General features: G+C 49.5%; 1 protein-coding gene across 1 annotated transcript in view; it reads right to left on the bottom strand.

The window, feature by feature from the left end:
- HS6ST2 (heparan sulfate 6-O-sulfotransferase 2) overlaps positions 1-23,258 on the bottom strand; it is a 146,845-nt gene extending 123,587 nt beyond the window's left edge. Inside the window, exon 1 of the mRNA XM_063347117.1 lies at positions 22,618-23,258. Coding sequence (XP_063203187.1) covers positions 22,618-23,129 — 512 coding nt within the window. The 5' untranslated portion in view covers positions 23,130-23,258. The remainder of the gene's footprint in view (positions 1-22,617) is intronic.
- Between the last annotated feature and the right edge of the window lie 1,126 nt (positions 23,259-24,384).

Here is a 24,384-nt window from a genome sequence, read left to right as displayed (position 1 = left end):
AGCAGCCCCAAAAGCTGCAGACCCGAGACTGAGGGGAGAAAAAAAATAAGGAACATCTCTAGGTTGGATGGTAATTACAAAGGGTGAGTGAGGAAACTGCTCCCTCAGGTCAATTCTCTCCTGCGTCCAGGAAAACAGGGCTTGGACACCCTGTATTTGTTCAGAAGGACACACAGAGATCCCTTGCTTTTCTGTCAGTCTCCCCTCCTCAGCCAAACAGCTCGGAGGACCCCAGACTTTGGGCAACTGGTCAAAAAGGAAGTCACTCCCTTTGGACAAAAGTCAAGATACCTGAAAGCTTCTGCGTCTTCCCAGTAAACCAGAGCTGTCAGGATGCCCGCAAGCTCCTTCCACACAACAAAACTCCGGGGAAAAATAAACACCAAGTTGTCATTATAGTCACTGACAGAGGCAAATCTTAAATAACTCCACCTAAGTCAATGGGCCTGTAGCAAACAGAGAACATGATCCCTGTGATAATACACCAAATCCATAAAAGCTAAGTTTTTGTGTACTGACTAGGTGGTTTTAAACCGTTTAAAGTGTTTAAATGTGGCACCAGGGGTCCTATCCTAGCCCTGCTGAAGTCAGCAATGACAGCAGGCTCCACCGGCTCCTACACCCACAAGGACATCATCCAAGGTCAGGCTGCAAGCGAGCTTGAAGGACACCTCCTCCTCCTCCCCAAAACTGAGCATCTCCTGCCCTTGCGCCTCTCCCAGGAGCGGCACCTACCAGAGCCATCCGAGAGTCAAAGAGGCTGCTCTGCCTGCAGCTGCAAGTGTTTCATTTATTCTGAAAATTCAACCAACACAGCTGTGTGATCTGAAATACGACTCAGTGGAGTTAGCGTCTTACTGCAGGCAATCACATTTATTATAATAAATAACTATAAATAAATAATGAGGCTGCTTAACAGGGACACGGGTAACCTGTCTAGACAATCGTGGAGGTGACGTAGTCTGCACTGGAACGTCCTCTAGATTTCAACAATAAGTCTTGATTAAAAATATATATAATTTTTTTTTTTTTAAAGCAGGGCAATGATTGCTTATTTAAAAATACCAAAGCCTGCTTCTCAACATCGCTGGCATGCACCTAGCAAGTTTAGCTAGTAACACCTCACTCTAGCAAGCCATCACCGTAGCAGACCCTTAGAAAGATCAGGCAAACACCCCAGCAGGCAGAATTCCTCACAATTTACTGCCACATAAAACAAATTCTCCTTTTTGGACCAGCAAACGGTACTGCTCCGTCACCAGGCTGGCACACCCGTGGCTCAACAGCAAGACCCGGGTCCCACGGTGGTGGCCTGTGGAGGGGAGAACCCCTCCTCCCCTTCCCTGGCATTTCACTGCCTGCTTAATGGAGAAAAGCAATGGCCAAACTAATAGCTGAAACACGTGACCTTAATTAATTAGCAGAGCTAGCGGAAAATGCCAAGTCTGCATTGTCACTGCCTGCTTTCAAGGACCCTCTGCCTGCGTCAGCAGTACAGAGACGCTGGGCCCATTAACGTTTGCCCGGGGATAAGGACAGATGATGCAAGAGTGGCTTTAGCTACCTGGCACAAGAGAGGCAAGGTCAGAGGTAAAGGAGTAACCTCCTGTGAAGTGGTTTGTGGTGAAGGTCTTCCCTCTCCATCAGCACTTCACCAATGACTGTGTCGGGCTCCAGGAGAAAGCCACCAAGAACAAAGCTAAGGTCAACTGGAAAGGAGAGAGCGAGCAGATGGCCACCTGCCACCTCACCAATCGGCAAAATCATTCACAACTGCATCATGGAATATTTCCACGCTCCTTCCTCTCTCCCTCTAGCTGCCTTCTTTCATCCATGACCTGCGTCCATTTACATTACAAGACCCATTTAGCAGGTAGCAGGGAACAGCTGGGAAAGCAAACAAATAAAAAAAAAAAAAATCAGACCAGTACCTTCCCCGATGACTCCAAAATCCTAGAGGCAGCTGCAACAAGCAGTACTCTTCTGGGAGTAACACAGGAAAAAAAAAATTTCTTATTCTATAAAAATATCCCTTGCCCTCAAACAGGCCTGCAGTTACAATCAATTTCAATAATTAACTTTATCAATACTGGGTACCACTTCTCAGGAAAAGATCTCCCTTTGTCCCCTAAGCCACGTGTCTGCCCTTGGAGCGAAATCGCAGCGCTCCGAACTTTATGGAAGCAAATTCCGCAAGCAGCGGCTCTGCTAATGCTTGCAGGACGGCCACGAGGAGCTTGATCAAGGCTTAGACAGATATCTGGCTTGCGGGACAGACGTGCGTTCCCATCAGCGCTGTTCCGTCATTCAGGTCCTAACATTTGCTGAAAATCTTGTGCATCGCAGATATGAAAAACCCCAATCACAGCTGCTCACTGGCATCTCCATTTTTACTTCCATGGGTCGTATTAGGGAATGAAATATCCTGTAGTTTAGCAACTAAATTTATGATTATTTTTTTTTAAAGTACTGTTGTTGTTACCGCTTCTAAACCATTAAGACGTGTCCAGATGCTATGTTAAGCATGTTTTGGATATCTGTAATAAATAAAAAATTAAATCCCAAATGGGCTACATTTTTTCAGGGGACATCACCTTACCAACTTCAGCTCAGGTAGCCTTGTAATTTAAATCTGAATTCTCCCTCCAATTTCCCAACTTTTTTTTTTTTTCTTTTAAAGATCACGTTCCTTCAGTACCCACCGCGTGTTGGATTTATAACGCTAACCAAACTTCTCCAGGTAGAGATAGAGTTTATAAATTAATCTTGGGTAAAATAAATACACCAGCCAATCTTGGTACAAACATTCCTGCCTCTGATTAAGCCGAATTCCAGGACTGTGCGGCATGCATTTCAAAAGGGTAAAGCGGCAGGGAAGATGCGGGCTCTCCCCGCACACACAGCGCGGCGTGTTTGCATCGATGTGACCTCAAAGCGACAATGCCCGGGCAGGTGGCAGGATGAGACTCTTCCGTATTATGCGAAAGTGCCAGTTGCTTTGCTGTTCTTTCACACCTCCTTACCCCAGCGGCGGCGGCTGCTGATGGCAGGGCTAGAGGATGCGGCTGTGAGCCCCTCAGTCCAGGCGCTGGCATGACTCAAGCACCCAGCCCCACATCCAGGGGCCCAAACTGCCCCCTCCAGGGCTCCTCAGATGCTCCAAGGTAGTTATAAATAACTGCCCACAATAGAAGTTGTACTTTCCTGTGTTATGCTAACTACAGGCACCTATAAGAAGCGATCAATAGTAGTCTGTGCCATACCCTAAGAACCCTAAAACATTAAGCGCAGGAACCATCGCAGACGAGACATTACAGCATTTATACAGGCTGAACTCCTATATCAAAAGCTATTTATACAGTAACTCAGCAGAGCTGAAGCGTTCGTCTGCTAACAAAACTGGCAGGACCCAGGGCGAGAAGATGGCAAAAGCACAAGGAGCCACGCTGCCCAGTTTCAGGTGTAGCTCTACACTGTGCAGGCTCCCAGTGCAACTGGTGCAAAGAAAAAGCACGAAAGCTGCACCTATGCATTCATGCATGGGGACTATAAGGGCAGCAAAGGCTCCTCTAACCACGTCCCTCCTACCCACGGCACCCCACACGATGCCAGCACCAACCTCCCTCCTGGGCTGTGCCAGGGCACAGTGTCTTGATTAGTTGCCATTGATGCCCTAATTTATCATTCTTTAAAAAGAGAGTCGAAGCAAGCATCATATATCCGATAGGCTTCACTTAGGCAGACAGCATTTTTTGTTGTCGTAGGTACAGTTTGGAGAGAAGTACAAAGTACCTTCCTCATTAAATGAAAACACAGTGGTCCAAATCTCTGCCTTCAATTCCACAGCGAAATTCCCCCTCTTCCACCATGGACATGATACGATTGCCAATTAAAAAGTAAAAGCAGAACGCAATGCAATAATAAAGCAATTAAGTGGGGAAAAAAGTCATGAGAGCTGGATGAACACAGTCTACTGGGGGGGGGGGGGGGTGAGGAGGAGGGTGGGAAATTAGTCCTTTAAAAGCAACAGTAAAAAGCTGTAGGTACCAGATTTGATTTGAAGAAAATGTTAGCAATGAGGCATATGCTCAGTTGAGTTGCCAAGAGGAATTAGTTTAAAAGATAAAAAGTTTAAAAAATACACTTAGAAAGTAATAATGTAGCTCTGGTTTATGTACTGTCACTCCTGTACACTGCGGCACTACGGAATGCTTCAGAGGTCATGAAATGCACCCCCCCGCCCCGCCCCGCCCCCCCCCCCCCGCCATCACCCAAATGACAGCCAGCAAACTGCTAATGATAACAGTTAAAGCAAGATGCGGAAACCCAGTTCTAAAAAAACGAAGAACGTCAAAAACTGCATGCGTGTTTAACAGCCCTAGCCGGGCAGCCAAGTGCTGTTCACAGCCTTGTTCTCCCAGCAGACTGCTCCACAGAGCCAGGGCAAATCAGGAATTGCTAATTACGAGCGTTTAAGGAGGAGGATGCGGCGACATTTCTTTGTAAGGCTGGAGCACTTTGTAGGTATCACACTGGCTTTTAACCTCTCATCCCATCATACAACTCTAATGAGTTTTGTGGTCCCAGCATTAACAGCGTGGAAAACAGCTGACACTGCAAAACCCTGGCTCTTATCATTAAAGCTAACCGGATCCTGTTCTTCCACCAAGTTAAGATGGAGCCGGTGCGGTGCATGAATTATCCCCTTCACAGTGAGGCCACCCCTCTGGGGAATGACATTCTTTGTTCAGTCAACAGGACGAGCACTTGTTGTCTCTAATAGGGACGAGTTGGGCCACAAAAGTGTTACCCCTGCAAAGCCTAAGGCATACGTGATGGGGTGGGGAGTGTGCAAATTTTGGCTACGCAGCAGCTAGACTAGGCAGCAATGGGGACCAAGCCATGGGTCTGACAAATTTGGTGGCCTTCTATGGCAGCGTTACAGAGTTAGTGGATAGGGGAAGAGTAACCGACATCATCTGCCTGGACCTGTGCAAAGCATGACATCCTTGTCTCTAAATTGGAGAGACAAGGACTTGACAGACCACTCAGTGGATAAGGAACTGGCTGGATGGCCGTGCTCAAAGATTTGCGGTCAACAGCTCAATGTCCAAGTGGAGACCAGTGACGAGTGGCATTCCTCATAGGTCGGTACTGGGCCCAGTGTTTTTTTAACGTCTTTGTCAGGGACGTGGACAGTGTAATCGAGTGCACCCTCAGCAAGTTTGCCAATGGCACCAAGCTGCATGGTGCAGTCAACAAACTAGAGGGAAGGGATGCCATCCAGAGGGACCTGGACAGGCTCGAGAGGTGGGCCTGTGCAAACCACATGAAGTTCAACAAGGCCAAGTGCAAGGTCCTGCACCTGGGTCAGGGCAATTCCAAACACAAATCCAGGCTGGGTGGAGAATGGCTTGAGAGCAGCCCTGAGGAGAAGGACCTGGGGGTGTTAGCTGATGAGAAGCTGAACGTGACCCAGCAATGTGCGCTCACAGCCCAGAAAGCCAAGCGCGCCTGGGGCTGCATCCCCAGCAGCATGGGCAGCAGGGCGAGGGGGGGATTCTGCCGCTCTGTTCTGGGACACCCCCCTGCAGTGCTGCCTCCAGCTCTGGGGCACCAACAGCAGAAGGACACGGAGCTGTTGGAGCGGGGCCAGAGGAGACCACGAAGACGATCCGAGGGCTGGAGCCCCTCTGCTGTGAGGACAGGCTGAGAGAGTTGGGGGGGTTCAGCCTGGAGAAGAGAAAGCTCCAGGGAGACCTTAGAGCCCCTTCCAGTCACTAAAGAGGCTCCAGGAAAGCTGGGGAGGGACTCTGGATCAGGGAGGGGAGCCATGGGGTTTCAAACTGAAAGACGGGAGATTGAGATGAGATCTGAGGAAGAAATTCTTGGCTGTGAGGGCGGTGAGCCCCTGGCCCAGGCTGCCCAGAGAAGCTGTGGCTGCCCCATCCCTGGAGGTGTTCAAGGCCAGGCTGGACGGGCTTGGAGCAACCTGGTCTGGTGTGAGGGTCTGGTGGGAGGTGTCCCTGCCCAGGGCAGGGGGTTGGAACTAGATGATCTCTAAGGTCCCTTCCAACCTGAACTGTTCTATGATCAAACCCAGCAGCACCCCAGGATGTGGAGGACAGGCAGTGTGGGCTCACCCCAGGTCACAGTGTCGCCCTTTCACATTTTTGATGCCCTTCAGATGCCTCCAGGTGCAAGCTGAGGATGAGCTGCCGAAGGCACAACAGTGGGCACAAACTCCCTTCCCCAGATAGTTCAGACTCCTCGCAACCTTGCTGCCACGCTACAGCTCCTGGAAAACTCCAATTTTAACACGGCGTTAACTCTTCTAAAAACTTCTCTCGTGCTCTTGAATTCTTTTTGGTTTAGAAAGTTACTTTGGGGTCTCTTTTGACCCCAAAGTAAATTCCTAAACCAAAGGAAATGAAAGGGTTAGGTGGTCTGTGCGTTACACAGGTTTTAAACTGTTCAAATTTCTGGGCAGCTGGTAAGAAGAAGGGGGGGTCTGACCTGAATTAGCTAAAAATTCCTAGACGTTTTACAGAGCTTTACTAGTAAACTCAGCTATCGATCAGGGCACTGACCCTTTCAAGTTTGTACAAACCTAGAATTTCAATATCTCTTCCAGGTATCGAGAAGGAACTTCAAACCTAGGCCGAGTCTTAACATTCCCAAATAATGTTCTTTTTAAAATGTGCTATTAAAATATTGACGGTGAAGCAGGTTCAGGTAGACTGTGGACATCTCTAGCACCAGCCACTGGAGAAACAGATACGCTCAGACAAAGACAACTGAAGAGCTTTGGGGTGCCCAACTGCATGAGCTCATCCCTTAGTCCAGATTTTGTTCTGAGGCTCTTAGACACACAAATTTAATGGTATTTACTTGTTCATGTTCTAAATCTCAGGTTTACGCATTTCATTTTGACAGCCTCTACCCCGGGCTTAAAACCTGTGACACAGTGCTACAACAGCCTTCAGATGAACTCGCTTTCAAGTCACATGCTGACAGAGCAAGGAAACACACAACCTTGCAGGTCATAAAACCTCCGCTCAGCAAACAAAAACCAGCAAGATGCAGGTCATCCAATTCAGAGTGATAATTTCCAACCCAGGAGGTCAGAGAAGATGCAGCTCAAGACACTGCACAGAACCCTCATTGAGTCGGACGTGGGAATGGGCAGCCAACTGCAACAAACAGGTAGATATCTCAGGGAAAATGTGGTGTTTCAAAAGCTAAACAGAGGCAACAGCTTCTACTCGCAGGCTGTGGTTAAAGCAGGTGCCTGTATATATAGTCAAGGTAAGTGAAAATCACAGTATTGTAGGGTTGGAAGGGACCTCTGGAGATCCAGTCCCCTGCCAGAGCAGGGTCACCCACAGCAGGTGGCACAGGAACGCCTCCAGGCGCGTTTGGAATGTCTCCAGAGACAGAGACTCCACCACCTCTCTGGGCAGCCTGTGCCAGGGCTCTGTCACCCTCACAGGAAAGAAGTTCCTCCTCATGTTTAGGGGGAACTTCCCATGGTCAAGTTTGTGCCTGTTACCCCTTGTCCTGTCACCAGACACCACTGAGAAGAGCCTGGCCCCATCCTCCTGACACCCACCCTTTCAGTATTTATAAGCGTTGATAAGATCCCCCCTCAGCCGTCTTTTTTCCAGACTGAAGAGGCCCAAATCCCTCAGCCTTTCTCCATGAGAGAGGTGTTCCAGTCCCCTCAGCATCTTGGTAGCCCTTTGCTGTCCCCTCTCCAGCAGTTCCCTGTCCTTCTGGAACCGGGGAGCCCAGCACTGGACACAGCACTCCAGATGTGGCCTCCCCAGGGCGGAGCAGAGGGGGAGGATGACCTCCCTCCACCTGCTGGCCACGCTCTTCTTGATGCCCCCCAGGATGCCATTGGCCACCTTGGCCACAAGGGCACATTGCTGGCCCACGGGCATCCTGTTGTCCACCAGGACTCCCAGGTCTCTTTCCACAGAGCTGCTCTCCAGCAGGTCACCCCCAACCAAAATGTCTGTTGATACTCCGTTACACGAAAGTTGCTCTAATTATTAGCTATAGATCTACAGATAGGATGCTTTCTTCAAGGAACCTGTAGGAGCATCTCCACTACCTAGATCTTGAGGAGACCAGCTCTTCACTGTCCCGCGGCTGCCCTACACCTCACCTGCTGCAGGAAGGAGAGCTGGCTTGCAGCACATGGGACTGTCCTGCTCCGGCTCCATCAGTCGCTGCCTCCACCTCCACCAGGAAGGGAAACAAGCACACCAACCCACCGCCACCACCAATCTTCTGGATTTTAATTAAGCAGAAAGAAACAAGCTACAACTCTACAGAGCAAACCCGCCTTCCGGTTTGCTTCTTACAGCAACTCTTTTCTCCAGCATCTGCCTGTCCCCTCCAAATTGCTTTTGTATCTTGCTGTACAAATTGTCTTTTTTCTTCTCTGGGAGGCTGGAGGAGCATCTCACAAGAAGGATGACCAGATTTCACAATACATAGTTTTGAAGGTTGGTGTTAAATTTGACACTGTAGCTCCAAAGTAATTGTGACTAACCACTAAATCACCATGTGTAATGGATTCCTCCGAACATTTATAGCTAACAGTTCCATTATGCTCTAATCTGGAAAACATCTAAACGACTCTCCACAAAAATTAGAGGGGAACATAAACGTCTTGATAAAAACAAGATTCCAGAGATACTCCATTTAACCACAGTGGCTTCTATAATATAATGGCTGGTGCAATAACATCCATTACAGTGCAGTCATTTGCTGTTTGATTTTTAAACCCACGCTTCAAGGCATCAATCTAGAGAGCATCAAGTCTACGTGAAAGGTGGAACAATCAAGAACAAACCTCTAGGACAGTGCTGGGAGCTGCAAGGAGCAGTGATTGGTGGTAAGGGAGGCAAGCAGCACCAAGAGGCAGGTGGAAGCTGCCACCAAATGGGAAACTCCAAGTGGCCCTTGTGCTCCTGAATGCTCATCCCTGCACTCCATTTGAACCAAAACCCCTCAAGCCCATGGGAAAACACTGTGCCGTAAGAAGCATCCGTCTGCCCTTGTTCAGTTTCATCCTCTTCCTGAATCCATGATTTCCAAACTCTGAAGGTCTGGGGGTAACACAGCCCCAGAGGGAGAAGCACCACCTTAGAGATCCTGGCTTTCCTCTCTTGTCCAGACAACAATGCCAGTTTGATGAGGACAGAAAAAAAGGCTTTATGCAATCAAAACCCGCAATAAAAATAATACAATTAACTGAGCGCACAAGAAGCAAAAGAGGGAAGCATTACTGATTCATTCAGTTTTCCTGGAAAAGCCTGAACTGTGGTTAAGTGGAGGACAAGCTGAAATTTTCCATTAGTGGAAAAAAAAAAAAAGCTTGTTTACAGAGAGAAGGGAAAAAATCCCTCAGGTTAGTGTTCAAGTACAGCAACAACAAAATTTACCACAAAATCTCTGCTAAGCAGATACTCACCCTGCTCCAAGCCTAAGGAGCAGTGGAGCTTGCAAACAGACTGCTCTTGTTTAACACAAAAACCATGCAGAAAAGAAAAACCAGTAAGAGAATCCCAATCTTCCAAAAAGGGAATGAAACAGACAGCCTTTTGACATTCCTCCCAGCAATTTTTCCTCCAGTCTCCCTGCCCAGGGGGCACGTGAGGAGGGAAAGCAGGTGGAAAGGGAAGAGCTGGCTGGCCTATGGGCACCAGGGGACGCGGCTGCTGGGTAGGTGACCCTGAAGAGCTCGACGGCGCTTGCAGCCTGGAGTGATCTGAACTTACTCTGGGCCAGGGACACTGGCGTCAGTCTAGACCAGAGACTCAAAAACACTTCACCACCGCACCTTCCTGAGCTGTGTTACGCACTCCTACACCACAACCAAGGATCAAAGCCAAGCGATGCAATAAGTGACTGCAGCACATCCCAGCCCTGGTACCTGCACTAAAGTGAAGGCTTTTGCTTTTGTTCTTAACAGAAAGGGATGTTTCATCTCAGCTGCTCAAGCAACAATGAAAACAGCTTGTAAAATAAAAGGATGTTGTACGCCTGAGCTACAAAGCCTGTGTTCTGCTCCCCCCTTCTCCAAACATCCCAAATTGACTCCCACCAGCTAGCACACTGCAGGTTTTAGGACCACTTACACTAGCACAGGTCATGCCCTTGGGACACAACACACTCTTCAGCGCCTATAAATCCTACCGTAACCCACTTCCAAAAGAAACCGCGTCTCCCAGGACCTGTAACAGAGCCCGGCACAAGCTTCCACAAATACAAAAAGGCAACGACTTCGCGCAGCCCAGAACCGCCACTGCTGCCTTTTTCTCACATCCCAAATGCCCGCTGCCTCTTTCCCTAGAAAAGCCAGTCCTCTGCCATAACCAAAATGATTAGCTGCATTGGAAAAAGAGACATGTAAATACCCTAAAAAAGATCTTTTAATCCCAGGAGGAGAGACATCAGGATTTCACTTATCTTGATAGAACATCACGTTAAGACATTAAATATTTTTGCCCTAAGGGAAAAAATATAGTATGATACTGTACTTCATACCCATAACTCTTCCACGAATACACAGGTTTATTGTAGGAAGCAATTCACCTACACGACTTCAGGCGACACACGAGGAAAGGCAGAAGCAAAACTGTCCTGCTAATTCCAGGAAAATCACATAACATGACGGGAAAAGAAAAAAAACAACCCCTTAGACACGAAACAAAAGTGCCTTAGATTCCTTAAAAAAGCCTACATTTGCAGTTTCCCGAGTAGAGTTAATTTGCAACACTTAATACACAAGTTGTCGCCAGCCTTAAACCTCAGTTTCCAGACCTCAGCCGTAGATGGGAGAGCAGCAGGAAGGGCTGAGCATGCCGTCAAATCCCCCAGCACAACTGCTGAGCCACCGCAGCCCAGGCAGAGAATCTGCTTATATATTTTACAAATAACTGGATCCTTCCATAATCCAGGCTCTGAGAAATTTTTATCTCACCATGAGCTCAGCTATTCTTAAATCCTTTCTGTGGTTTGGTGTTTGGTTTTTTTGTTGGTTTTTTTTTTTTTCCCCTCTGTGCAGCCTGATACACTGACCAATTTTATAAAAGGGATTGGCAGATGGGAGGTCTGGATTCAGGTCAGGTGGAGCGGGCCTTTTGGGTATGCTCTCCCAGATGCTGGTGGAAAAGAAGTCTAAAACTCCCCTTTTCCCCTATACCCTCACACCAAACCTACCCAGGGAAGGCATCTATTCCTACAGCCTTCTCCTGCAGAGGCCTGGCTGTTATGCAGAGTCTGAAACAGCTGCTGCTTCTGGTTCTCCAGGTCCCCAACCCAAACCCGATATACTGGCCAGGATGGACACCGTCATGTGGACGCATCAACTTACCCGAGCTGTTCCCTAGGTCTTCAGGTCCTGTAACAGGGAATCTCAATTATCACTTGTCTCAGCAAGTCTCTAGCCCCTACACCCTCTTGGTGCACGCGCAGCTGCAGCGCTGGCCAGGTCCGAGTTGTAGGAAAAGGAGAATTACAGCAGGGAAAGCCGGCATCCCAAACCAGAGCAAAGACACATGAAATCCCAACTCTGCAGAGCAGGAAACTTCACCACCACAGGGCAGCAAGATGTGCTCATGCTGTCAGACTGACCCTCATTCTGCCAAGCGCTTAGCAATACATTTAAGCACTTCAATATATTTGCTTAAGCATATGCTTAAAGTATTTTTGTTCACACAATAGCATTCAGGCTTGACTATATCAAAGATATAGTTTGTGCGCATCTTAAACCAAGTGATGCATAACCTCCTTCCAATCCCTTCTCCAGAAATATCAGCACCGTTCTCCATTATGTGCCTTCAGTTAAATGTCCCGGTAATAAATAAAATAAAGAAAATTCAGAGCAGATTTTTCCAAAAGGTGTATTGCTACAAACCCCAGGTCCAATGCCCTTAACTATCCTTGTCTGCAAGCATGGCCATTCACACACTTTTTGCCCTTGCAAGCAACAGAAGAGCTCAGTAATCCAAACACGGGGCAGCGCTCACACATTTCCCATTTTCTGCTGACTGTATTTCTAGCAAAATTGCAATTTGCAAAATTGCATATGGTAGCATGTTGAATACGCTGCAAAGCACTGGGTTATAAGACAGTTCGCAGAACCATTGCCCAGTCAAAATCCCCCCCTAGCCATCACCCTCCTCTTCAGCTGTTCTGCACCACCGCTAGCAAGCTGCGAGCTCCAAACTCCGGCAGCTACTATCAGCTGAACCTCAGCACTACCCCATAAATCTAGCTCAGTGAGGAAGTTGCATCTATCCGTAAAAAACACTGGGAGTACTCTCATTCCAACCCAGAACACTGCCGACATCCAAAATGCAACTAGCAGCATGGAAAGCGAGCCAGCAGCTTCTCAGGAGAAGCAGCTGTAGGTGCAACTGCTCTTTTCATTTGTTTTCTCTGCCTCTTCTCTGAAAATGGGATGAAAAAAGGTATTTATAACTCTACTTTGCAAAATGCATCAGTTATATTCAGACCGGAGGTGACCCAATGTTCTTATCTGACCTGTTCCAGAAGCAGGACTGATTTAAATGGCTATAGAGGATAGTTTTGCAAACTAACAGTGTTCAAGAGATCTAAGGAACTGACTACAGCTTCTCTTAGGTCTCCGCTACCGCTGCCTTTTGACTGTCTAATCCCCTCCACTCTGAGCAGATGCAGCCTTAACAGTCACCCATCGCAACCAGACGCAGCACGAGCTTACAGCAGAGCAGCAATGTTTCATTCCTCCTGACTTTGGTCAGGACATCTCGCATTAGATGCCCGTTGTCTCCTATTTAGGAGAGCAGGTCCCAGGATTTCTCACTACGTTTTTCTGTAAGTCAGGGCACCAGGCTCACAGGCGTACCTTCAGTACATGCTTAGACCATGCTTTAGGACAACTGTTCCAGGCTTCTGGTCTTCCCAAATAGTTCCTTACAAAGAATGAAGTTAGAGGCTGTTTCATCCATAAAACGGGGTGAAAACTAGATGATGCAAGAGCTCCAGCGTGAAAGCACCGAGCGGTGCGACCACTTCCCCAGGAAGGGAAGGCACACCACAGCCCCCACAGGACACCAGCACGGGGCAGGCTGGACCCACCTGTCAGTACAGTACGTTGGAGCTTTACATTCAAAAACTACAGCTTCCCTGAATTCAAACTAAGGCACTTAAAAACATTTCCAGTGCCTCTACCTAAGATTAGTCACATACAGGGAGCAGAGCTACTATACGCAGTCAGGCCAGGAAATCCAGCATCCTTTACGCTACCTTACGCACAGAAAGATACCCTGATGCAAAGAGCTGAATTACAGACAAGGCCGAGAGGAAGAGGACAGGCATGGTGATGGAGACGGGACTCATCCCAAGTGTAATATCCTGACTTCTCAAATCCCACTCACATGTGCAGCCACCTCTTTTCTCCCAGAGCCAAGAACACAGACCCCAGCAGCAACCACCCCCACCAGAAAGCCAAACAACTGACCTTCAAGTCAGCTTTATTTGAAAGCCAAAACTCTACTTCACATTTTATTGACCTAAAGTTACTGGAAATCACCAAAATCCGAAAAAGAACACCCAAATCAGCTAAGGATGCACAGTCAGGAAAAGATAAAACATAACGGGGAGACCATGCCAACACAAAAGGTTTTTCCTCTTCCCAGTTCCTGACTTGCAGCACACAAGAATTGAAAGAGTTAAAGCCTAATTTATGCCATTTATGTTTTTGCAAGTCACTCAGCTACCATCAGGCAGACGCATCCTGTTGCGTTTGACATTTCCTTGAGCGCTTTTGTCTTACTTCTTGCTACCCGCTGTACTGATTAGATCCAACACCCCCACAGAAAAACAAACAGCTCTGCGAAAGGCAGAAGCCGTGCAGCCATCTTCCTCCCCATCTACCGTTGGCAACATCAGCTCCAGGAGGAACATAGCCTGCTGCTCTTCTGGGAGCATCGCAAGGAGAGACGCCTCCACCCACATCCAGTCCCATTAAAGTTCTCTGCGGGCACCAGGTACCATGGGAGGACTTTCTTTCCTATCAAGATGAGTTAGCTGCTGACAAAGAAAGGGAGAAAGTTATCACCCGGTAGGTTTTGCTCAAGCAAGACAGCATGTTCCCAGTAACCTTCTCTAAACCACAAGAAAAAAAAAAGCCAGCCCCAGAATGGCTTAGGATTGCTCCAGGGAATAGCTTTCCCACAGGCGAAAGGAAACGCTCTCCGCTCGGTTACCCTGAAAAAGCAGCCTCCCTGGCTTTGACCAAGGAAACGTTTTTCTTAATAGGGTGGGTTAAAAACAGTTGCTTTACTCTGAACACAAGGAAGCTTGGAGAAAATAATCAGTTGCAGAGAGTGCTTTACTCACTTGATTTGGGTGTTTGCTGAAGGATCCCGCAGTTCAAACAGCAGTCTGGATGAGCACATTCCCACTGCTGGGAGCCTTGCAGTGTTTTAATTTATCCAACACAAAACGGAGTAAAGGAAAAACTGATCTTGCAGCTACTTCGGCCTTTAAGAGCATCAAAACTTCACAGTCCTTTTGATTATGGGAAATTAGGAGCAATTGCTACAAGGATCTCATGAAAGGCATAGTCTTCTTCATGCTCTTATGGAGACGTGCAAAATCGTTTAATGCCACAAGATTATCTCCCTCATAGCTGCATACATTTAGTTATATCACATCAAAAGTTTGGCTCCTTCGGAGTTGGATAAGCAGCTGAGAACCAAGAAGTAACATGATTTGAGTTTCACCCCCAGTGGATCTTACGACTTACAGGTCTCTAAAGACTAATGATTTTTTTCCAAGACTAAAGAAAAAGGAGATTTCACTCAAAGCTGTACATAAGCAGTATCTTAAATGGATTCTGTCTTTAAAAGCATGAACAGCTGAGGAAGGAGGCTAGAGTCCAGGAAGAGGGAAAAAAAAAAGCGGTCCTAATTGCAACTCACTCAAAAACATTATGTTGTTATAGGCACATATATGCGACCCACCCAGAGACATGCGAGTGTTTACCAATAGACCTTTTATTTCAACAAAAACCACCCCACTGGATGTTAAACACAGGTCCCACCCAATGAAAACATATTGAAGGAATTATACATTCACTGTTTACATCAGCAGCATGAAAAACACAAAAAAATAGATTGCTTTGGCTTCTTAGTCTCACATTAGCAAACGCAATTATCTTTCATTAATTTTACAGAGTGTTCACAGTAGAAATTAAATCATTTCTTCATGTCTGTTTAAGAAAAACTTTACTGTGTTAATTATTCATAAATACCAAAGTCTGCTACTTATTACTCATCACAAATGTGATTCATTTCAATAACGCCTGAATAATTCGGTGCTACCCTATTAGTCCCAGAACACACTGTACAATTGCCAGCATCAGCAAATCAATCACAAACAATAATCCACGCTGGCTCTCCGGTGCCAAGTGCCAAGGAAGAGAAGGAGGAGGAGGAGGAAGGCAGGAGTGGCTCTGCTTCGCCAGCCCGGTCACCTCATCCTCCCATACGAAAACGCCATCCCGCATCTCCCGTCCGGGGCGGCTTTGCTTTCCATCCGAGACGCTGCAAACTCCGATAGGCGCTGCTGGGGGGAGCATCCCAGCCCCGAACTGGGAGTGGGGAACCAGGCTCCCGAGGGAGGAAGGCAGTGGCTGGGGATGTTCCATCCCTTCGCTTCCCCGCAGCTGCCCAGAGATGGGAATTAGCCGATTTGAGAAGGCGGGGAAATTAATCCTCCCAAGTATGTAAGAAGCCTACACGGGTAATTCCAAAAAAGGCTGAGTCGCGAGGGCTGCTCGGCCAGAGTAATCCCCGCCGAGCGAAACAAAGCCCGGGCGCCATTTCTGCAGCTAAGTGGTTAAATAAGGAATTACCCAGAGTTTTACGTCCCGGCTGCTCAGCAAGGACAGAAGGAGCCCAACGTTGGGACTGCACACACAGCACATTGGATACTGTCACCAGGAGGGGAAGAGGGGACCGAAGAGTTACTACAGCAATAAAACAGGTTCAAATCTGCTGGAATTACAGATTTTTGTACTGTTGCCGCAAAACAAGCCTAGCCACATTAAAAAAAAAAAAATCTCTTAGAGTTGCACCAAATTACAAATACACACGTATTTTATGTTATTTCCCATACTAAAGGCAATAAATCACCAGTACTTCAGATGCAACTCTCTCCTCCTCACCCACAAGGGTGCTGGCAGGGGCAGACGGTCTGGCCAGTCCCAGCCCTCGGAGCCAACCTGAACCGGTGGCATCTGAGACCCACGTCCTCTCCAAAAGATCCCATTCCTGCATCCCATTCTCGGTCACGTATTAATTATTCCGCTCTCTAGCAAGTTTCGTGAGCTAATTTGTTGGGCTGATGCCGTACAGAAACGCTGCCTTCATTATTACAGTTGTGGAGAAAGTAAATTAATGCAAAGGATTGCACACAGAGGCCTAATCCATTCGAGGTAAATCAATGCATTGCACATTTAAATTGCTCTGCTTTCCTTCAGAAAAGTACATTGAAGTGATTCATTAGGCACTGAACTGTTCACAAGAAACAGACCAATTCTCTTAGGCATGCCAGTGCATCTCTGCTAGTTAAATTTAAAAAGCAATCAAATCTACTAATAAGTCCTTTTTGCCGACATTTACATCAGTAGAGAACATGATTCCTGACAATTCAGATTAAATAAACGAGGGACAAATTAATCTCAGTTAATACGTCTCAGAACTAATGCTCAACTTGTTAAACTTAAAAATCCGTCTTCTAATAAAAATAAATAGCCTACTGGTGATGCTTGACTTCCAAGAACCTTTGATAACCTTTATTAAAGGTTATAAAGTTGTGAAGAGGAATCACAAGGCACAATCTGTGTCTATTTTGATACAGTTGATGCATGTATTTATAGTTTCATTTTAATATTTATTAATTTCCAGAAAAAAAAAACAGCAGAAAGGCACCTTTTCAAGAAAAAATAACTATGTCTTAGTACAACGGCACCATGCCACGGTGTTCATATTCCCACTTTCTTCTTTAGGGAAGACCAACTCTGACAACAAATGCAATAAATAGTGCAAGGAATTCTTGCTCTACTGCTATCACTGGAATCTAGTTTTCCAACAGCTAACGTCTCCTCTCTACCCACAAAAAAAAGAAAGCTCTGAATTTAAAAGAAAAGGCTGTAGGAAACATATACTTTTAAATAACTAATAGCCAATTTGCACTTTATTAAAGATTTAGAGGAGAATTGAAGAGATCGAATAAGGAAAATGATTTTTTAATCCCTAATCCCTTTAAGAAGCCCAACACTTTATCCGCCAAACCAGTAATATCAATTTAGAGAGCTTTGTAAGTCTGAGAGTCCAAACTCAAAAAAGCCAAGACCTTAAGTTTACAACCAAGACCTTCGAAGTCAGGGCCTGTAATGGGATTAGGTGAAGGAACTACTTGTACTTATGAAAATAATCCCCCGTTCTTCCCTTCAAAGCCCCTTTTTCGCTCTGCAGGCTGTCCCGCCGCTTCCAACACCCCAGAACCAGACCCAGCTTTGCTCCCAACCGGTGCCAGGTGGGGAAATCCAGCCTCCGCAGGCATGCGTGGAGCCGCTTGGGCCTGGCAGCATCTCTGCAAATGCCTTTTTTTTTTTTTTTTGGCTCTATAATCATTGCAGAGTTTTTCCTGGGGAGTTTCACCAGTGCGTCTTTCAAGGGCACCCTCCCGGTGCTCTGGCCAGGGCCCAAATTGCAGCAGGTCGCCATCTGCTCGCCCACAGCCTCCAGCTCAGCCATGCTGGTCCCCTTCTCTCCCCGAGCTGCACGCTCCCCCCTGGCCAGGCTTCACCCCCAAAGTAGCAGCAGTGGGGGATCTCATCTTTGGAAACCAGGTCTACTCCTCCAGCATCCAGAGGTTTTAAGCTGTCCACCTCCTGCCGAAGGCTTTATTATCCACCCCAGGCCTTGGGATGCTGTGCAACTCTACAGCATCTCTCCTGCCTACAAGGGGTTTAGTGTCGATTTACGGGGCTTAACTATTCCCCAAATTCCACTACTACAGGTGACACAACGGAGCTCATCCCCTTGCACAGCTACACATCACCTTCGCTGTTTCAATAGCGGCTGCCACTGAGCAGGCATCTCCCTGAGAACCAAACCCCCCAAGTGATTTTCCTCCCCCTGGCAGCATTACGTGACTTTTCCCCCTCCATACAGAAGCAGCTTACTGGGAAAACCCACCCTACTCCAGCAGGACCCGAGCTCACGCCAGGGCTACGGCGATGCTTGCTGCAGCAAAGCTGCCTTCTGCCAGGGCTCTGCTTGAAGGAGTCGGGCACACCACGGTTCACCATGGAGCAGATGAGATTTGCAGATGCAAATCCCACCGCATTTCCAAGAGCACGAGGATTAGTCTGTTCAGTCAACAGAGCCACACAGAGTAAACGCTTCCATTTTGCTGAGAAATGTTTTAACGAATCTTTTCTTTAGATTTCCGTAAGGCTTAACTTAGAAGAGTTTAACTAACATGTAGGGAGAAGACAAGAACATCCATGCATTCCCAGGGACTTCTGTCCCACATCACAACCACGTGGTGCCAGCATGAGGCTTCCCAAAAGCCAGCAGGCACCATCCCTGATGCTGGTCCTACAGGCTTGTACCAGCAGCGTAAAATTTCTTCCAATCTCAGACTTTCTGGCTCCACAGGCAGTTCTGCAAGTTCGTTCTCCTCTCGACGGAGAACGTCTCTTGCCTTTAGTACTAGCCAGGAGGGACACCAAATACATCCCGACCTTTACCCACAGCCATGTCTCTCACCCGACAAGGGTACAAAGCCACGACACCACTTAAGAATGTAGGTATCTGTATTTGCTCCCATGTCTCATTACATTTTCCAGTCTAACCCCAAGGCCTTTTGTTTCTTGCAATGGAGCCATTGGATTTATTGCTATAGACAAGTTCGGTAGATACTTCCCATAATAATTAGCCAGAGCCCAGCGAAGTCTCAGTTCTGTGATGCTCTCACACACAGTTACTTTGGATGCTGCCTCCGTTCAGTGTGCCAAAAGCTTTGAGGCTTCCACAATCAATCAAGTGACCCAAGTCAGTCACTCATGACTAGGAAAAGGCACATTTCTCCTTTCTCACCACCGATGCCAAGCGGCTGAGACAACTCCCTCCTTTCTGTCACCGCCATCAGCCTATTCCCCCAACCTTTCAAGCAGCAAATCCAGAGCACTCAAAGCATCAGCTGTGTCTGCACCTTCCCCTTCCCTCTCCCAAGACCTCCATATGCCGCAGTGTGAGTGGCGCTGGTGGAACAGAAGACAAGAAGGAGCAGGAGCATACAGAACATGCACCCCGATGGGACCCAAGGAGGTAAAAAAAAGTAATTCCCACCCCCAGAGATTCACGTTCCTCTAGGGGAAGGAAGGACCAAAGGAGGAGAGGGAGATCTATTCAGCTACGTACTAAGGAGCACAGGCCACCACCACAAAGCAACAGAAGTTTTGGAAACCTACGTGGTCATAGACAGGAAAGCACCATTGTGTTAAATCCAAAACCAAACAAAAATCACAACAGCTGTTCAGAGTATTTCTACCGCTCAAGTGCAGGAACCTGCCCTCCAAGCCCACAATTCCCAAAGAAGAGAGGCAAACTAGCGACAGGATTAAGAGCAGAGGCCAGAGGATGAATGCTGCAGGCAACAAGGTTCTCTGTGGGCACACCCTCCAGGCTGATCCCATCAGATCGTATCTCGGTGATGCTCTGTACCTAGTGCTGAGGTCCAGGACAGGGTGTACTCCAGACTAACAAAGGTGCAACTTTTAAACAAAAGAAAAGGCCCCTACAGAACATCCTGGCTAACCAGCAATCTGACAAGGAGACTCTCCATGCCCCTCCAGGCAAACCTCTGTGCAGAGTAATCACACACAGGTGCAAGCTAAAAAGTTTGCTGGAAAAACGACCACTCATTTGGCTCTTCCCAGACAAGGCTAGCCAGCCCAAAGACAGTAACGACAGACTGCATTATGCAGCTGCCAAGCAGTTCAAATCACTCTTACAGCGGGTCGCACTTTTGGATCACCTCAATTATAAATGCAGGAATTCCCCGCCTTGTCATGCCAAGCTTCGCTTGAGGAAATCATCCCCTTCTCCTGAGCGAATCCCGCTCCCTGCCCCGATGATGCTCCCCAAATGGGCCCTGCACTCCTGCAAGTCGCTCCCCGCTCTCTTTTCCGATTTGTACACCAGGGCTGTGCTGTTCCTTCCCCCCCCCCCCGCGCCAGCACTAACCCAGCACATACCACCCAGCACGGCCTCCCCCAAAAAACCCCCGTGCAGGAAGAGCCAGGCTGGGCCCGCTCAGAGCCAGCAAGGCTCCTCTGCTCAGACACCCTGCTCCCACACCTACCGCTGCTCAGAAAGCGGCTCTTTTCTGTCCAGAAAGCACTCAGACTAGCGTCTGTTACTAGGACTAGGAATAGATGCTAATTAACTAGTTGTCAGCTGAACATTGCTAAATCAAGAACGCAAAATAAAATTAAAGACAAGGCATTACAATGGGCAGGTTAACCTGAAGGGACTATTGTTCGTTTAAGAACTTCTTCTCTTCCTGTATTTTTAAACATTTAGAAGTTGCAGTCCAAATAATTGCTTGTCAGGACATTATTTGGGAGAATTACTGTAGCTATTATGCAAGCTGTGTAATTAGGTTATTAAAAATATAACATCATTTCAAAGCCTTTGTGAGAGTAGACCTCTACCTAACACAAAATCATTACAGCTTCATTTTCATCCCTCTCTCCCGGCTTCAATCCCAAGTCACAAGCCCTAGTGACCTCTCAGAAGTCGGCTATGACGCTGTACGTGGTTTGCTGGACAAGGAACCATCGCTCTGAACTCTTGGGCAGGTACGCGAAACGCTTCTCTTTCAACTCAGAAAAGCAACGGGGAAAAAAAACCCAACAAACCACAAAGCCGAAATCTACAGACAAATCTCAGCTCTCCAAGCCTGACGATCCTTTCTGCCTAAAGCGGTGGGTTTAGCAGAAGGACAATCCCCATTTTCCAGAGGGCACGACTGACCCCGACCTGTCTCTGGGGAAGGAAGGGAATCCCTGTCCCGCAGCTACAGCTCTGGAGGCCAGACCCATCTCTGGGGAAAGAGAAAGACAGGTCACTGGAAGCTGTTCAGCAAAAGAAGGCGCACATTACGCAACTTCTGTTTCTGCTGACAAACAACATATTTATCGGCCAGGTAAAATATACTATGTAGCCTGCAAGGCTCAGCAGCCTGCGCCCGGGAAGCTAACAGACCCAGAGGGCAAGGAATTGGTTCCTGATGTTGGCAAATGGGATGTCACAAAAACGAGACACTGAAATTTTAAAGCAGGAGGGAAAACAAAAGAGCAGGAATCACAATAGCCAAGTCTCATAAAGAGCTGCTTCTTGGGTACAGGAAGATAATGACGCTAACCATTTTTCTACTAGATGGCAGTGTAGTGTCACGCTATATAAAAGGAATTCTAGGAAGAAATTGCCTTCTATTTCAAGTGAATCTGTGCTTAGACTTGACTTCAGATAGCAAGATATATAACAGTACCCTCACTGTAAGGGGACCTGCCACTAATTTAACACAGCGCAATAGGAGTGATACCCCAGCTTCCAATTTCCCAGTGAGGCAAGGTGAAAAGGCACTAAAACTCTGAGCAGTTCTGCTACGCGGAGCCGTAGACAAGCCACTCATCCTGTTACAGCTGAAGGTAGGCTGCAATCAGTCAGCTCCGGGAGCCGAGGAAGCAGCTCCTCGCTGCTCAGGAAAAAAAGGCAGCTGGGGTTTTGAAAGGCAGGGGCAGCAACCACCTCACTACGGCCAGACAAGGTTAGCAACTTCAAAAGAAAGGCGCAGGGATGAAGAGAGCAGTGTCACTAAAATTCAAAATGCAAACCCCAAATAAACGAGGTTAGGGCTGAAGGACAATGCAAATACCCAGACACGCGCGTAAGCTTTACTTTTTGCAAGGCCGCCATCTGCACAAGCGAAACTTCAGATGGAACAGCGGCTGACGAACGCTCCCAGAACCAGCATTAATTGCTGGCATACGGAGGAACGACGGCATGCGTACCCGGGGAGCTTCGTGCGGCGAGGTGATCTGCCAGATACGGAAGAGCTCTGGGGGCAGGCAGCTGGGGGACCCTCACTTCTGCCTGGGCCGGGGGAGAGCCGCACCGGGGGCTCCCCGAGCCGTGGGGCTGCCAGGCCTGTTCCTGCGTCACCCTGCTGGAACTCCTGGGCTTTCCCCACCAGCCGTTACCGTCACCACAGCCCGCGGGACACCACCGAAAACGGGGGTCAGGTTTGGTTTGCCACCCAGAGCTCAAAGCACGCCGTCCCCGGGCCGGCCGGTCTGGCTCCCGCAGCCCCCGCTGCGCCCCGGTTTGCTGCCTGCTCCCTGCGGGGGTGGCCGGTACCGACCGAGCTCCCCCCCGCCAGCATCATCCCTGCCACCATCCCGCCGCGGCGGGGGGCTCAGCACCGGGGAAGCCCCCCCCCCCCCCACCCCCGGGGAAGGCCCGGCCTCACCTGGAGGGCCGGAGCCGCACCTCCTTCTTGCTGTCCACCACGGAGGGGACGCAGTTGGTGAGCTCGGTCCAGTCGGCGTGCAGCCCGCAGCTCCAGCCGGTGGAGAAGCGGGAGAAGAGCCAGGTCTCCCGCTTGCCGGGCCGGTGGCAGGTGCACTTCTTCTGCCCGGCGCGGCACTCGCAGGGCTGCTCCAGCTGGATGTTGCGGACCAGGTGGCGGCCGAAGGTGGTGCCGCCCGTCTTCTGGATGTGCAGGAAGACGATCAGGTCGTCCCCCTTGATGTTGAAGTCCACCCGCCGCAGCAAATCGCCGTCGGAGAAATTGAAGCGGGGAACGAAACGCGCCGGCGTCTCGTCCTCCGCCCGGTACGGGTCGGCGGCGGCGGCGGGGCTGAGGGCGCGGAGCCGCAGGAGCTGGCACTCGGTGCCCGGGCAGACGTACTGCAGCACGATCACGGCGAAGAGGAAGAGCATCACCAGCGCCAGCAGCACCTTGTGGGACCGGTCCTCCATCGTCGCCGGGAGCCCCGCGCATCGCCGCCGCTCACCGCAGCCGCCGCCGCCGCGGGGGGCCGCCCCGGCCGCACGCCGCCGCCATCGCCCCGCCGCCGCCGGCCCTTCCCGGCAGCCCCCGCGCCACCGCCCCGCCGCGCGCCACCGCCCCGCCCCGGGCCCGCCCCCGCCTGCCGGCACCGCCCCCGCCTGCCGGCACCGCCCCCGCGCGGCCTCGGCGGGACCGGCGCGCGCGGGGCGCTGCACGTGGCCGAGCCCAGCTGCATCGCCGCCACCGGGACCGCGACCGCGACCGCGACTCAGGGTCGAGACCGGGGCCGGGACCGGGCCGCCGCGGTGTCCCAGGCATGGCCCAGTGTCCCTTCGTAGTCCTCTGCGCTCTGGGCGCGGTGCGGTCCCAGGATGATGGCACTAAGCACAGCCCGGGACCGGGGCACACTGGGGTGCTCGGTGCTCCTGCCGTGGCGCAGGACTGGATGGCGGGCTGGAGTGAGCCGCATCCCCAGCACAGAATCCCAGAATCCCAGACTGGCAGGGGTTGGCAGGGACCTCTGGAGATGATCCGGTCCAACCCCTGCCAGAGCAGGGTCACCCACAGCAGGTGACACAGGAACGCCTCCAGGCGGGTTTGGAATGTCTCCAGAGACGGAGACTCCACCACCTCTCTGGGCAGCCTGTGCCAGGGCTCTGTCACCCTCACAGGAAAGAAGTTCCTCCTCATGTTGAGGTGGAACTTCCCATGGTCAAGTTTGTGCCCGTTACCCCTTGTCCTGTCCCCGGGCACCACTGAAAAGAGCCTGGCCCCATCCTCCTGACACCCACCCTTTCGGTGTTTATAAGCGTTGATAAGATACAGTCCGTGCATGGTCTGGTAATGGTTCCCACCCCAGGCTGCCCAGGGTGGAGGCTGTTGTTACAGCAGGGAACGCCCGGTTTAACGGCAGCGCACACCTGCCATGCCGCCAGCCAGCCCCTCCACTGCTGGCCCCGCCATGTGCCAAGCTGCGCTCTCTCCCCACACCACACACCGACACCCCGGCGTGCTGGGAGCACACCAGTGCTCACCCCTGCGGTGCTGAGCCTGGCTCCAAAGCTGCCGTTCACCGTTCGCCATTCACCGTGCTGACCACCTACCCGTTACACGCTGCTATGGTCGTGAGAAACTCACAGCAATTTCCTGTTGTTTAGACAATTATTCTCGCACCTGATGATGCGTCCCCACCTGAGAGGGAGAACCAGGGAAAACCAAGGAAAC

Source organism: Chroicocephalus ridibundus, chromosome 9, assembly GCF_963924245.1.
Source record: "Chroicocephalus ridibundus chromosome 9, bChrRid1.1, whole genome shotgun sequence".
NCBI classification, from domain to species: domain Eukaryota; kingdom Metazoa; phylum Chordata; class Aves; order Charadriiformes; family Laridae; genus Chroicocephalus; species Chroicocephalus ridibundus.
Note: the sequence above shows the minus strand (reverse complement) of the source record. Positions and strands in the feature narration are given on the sequence as shown.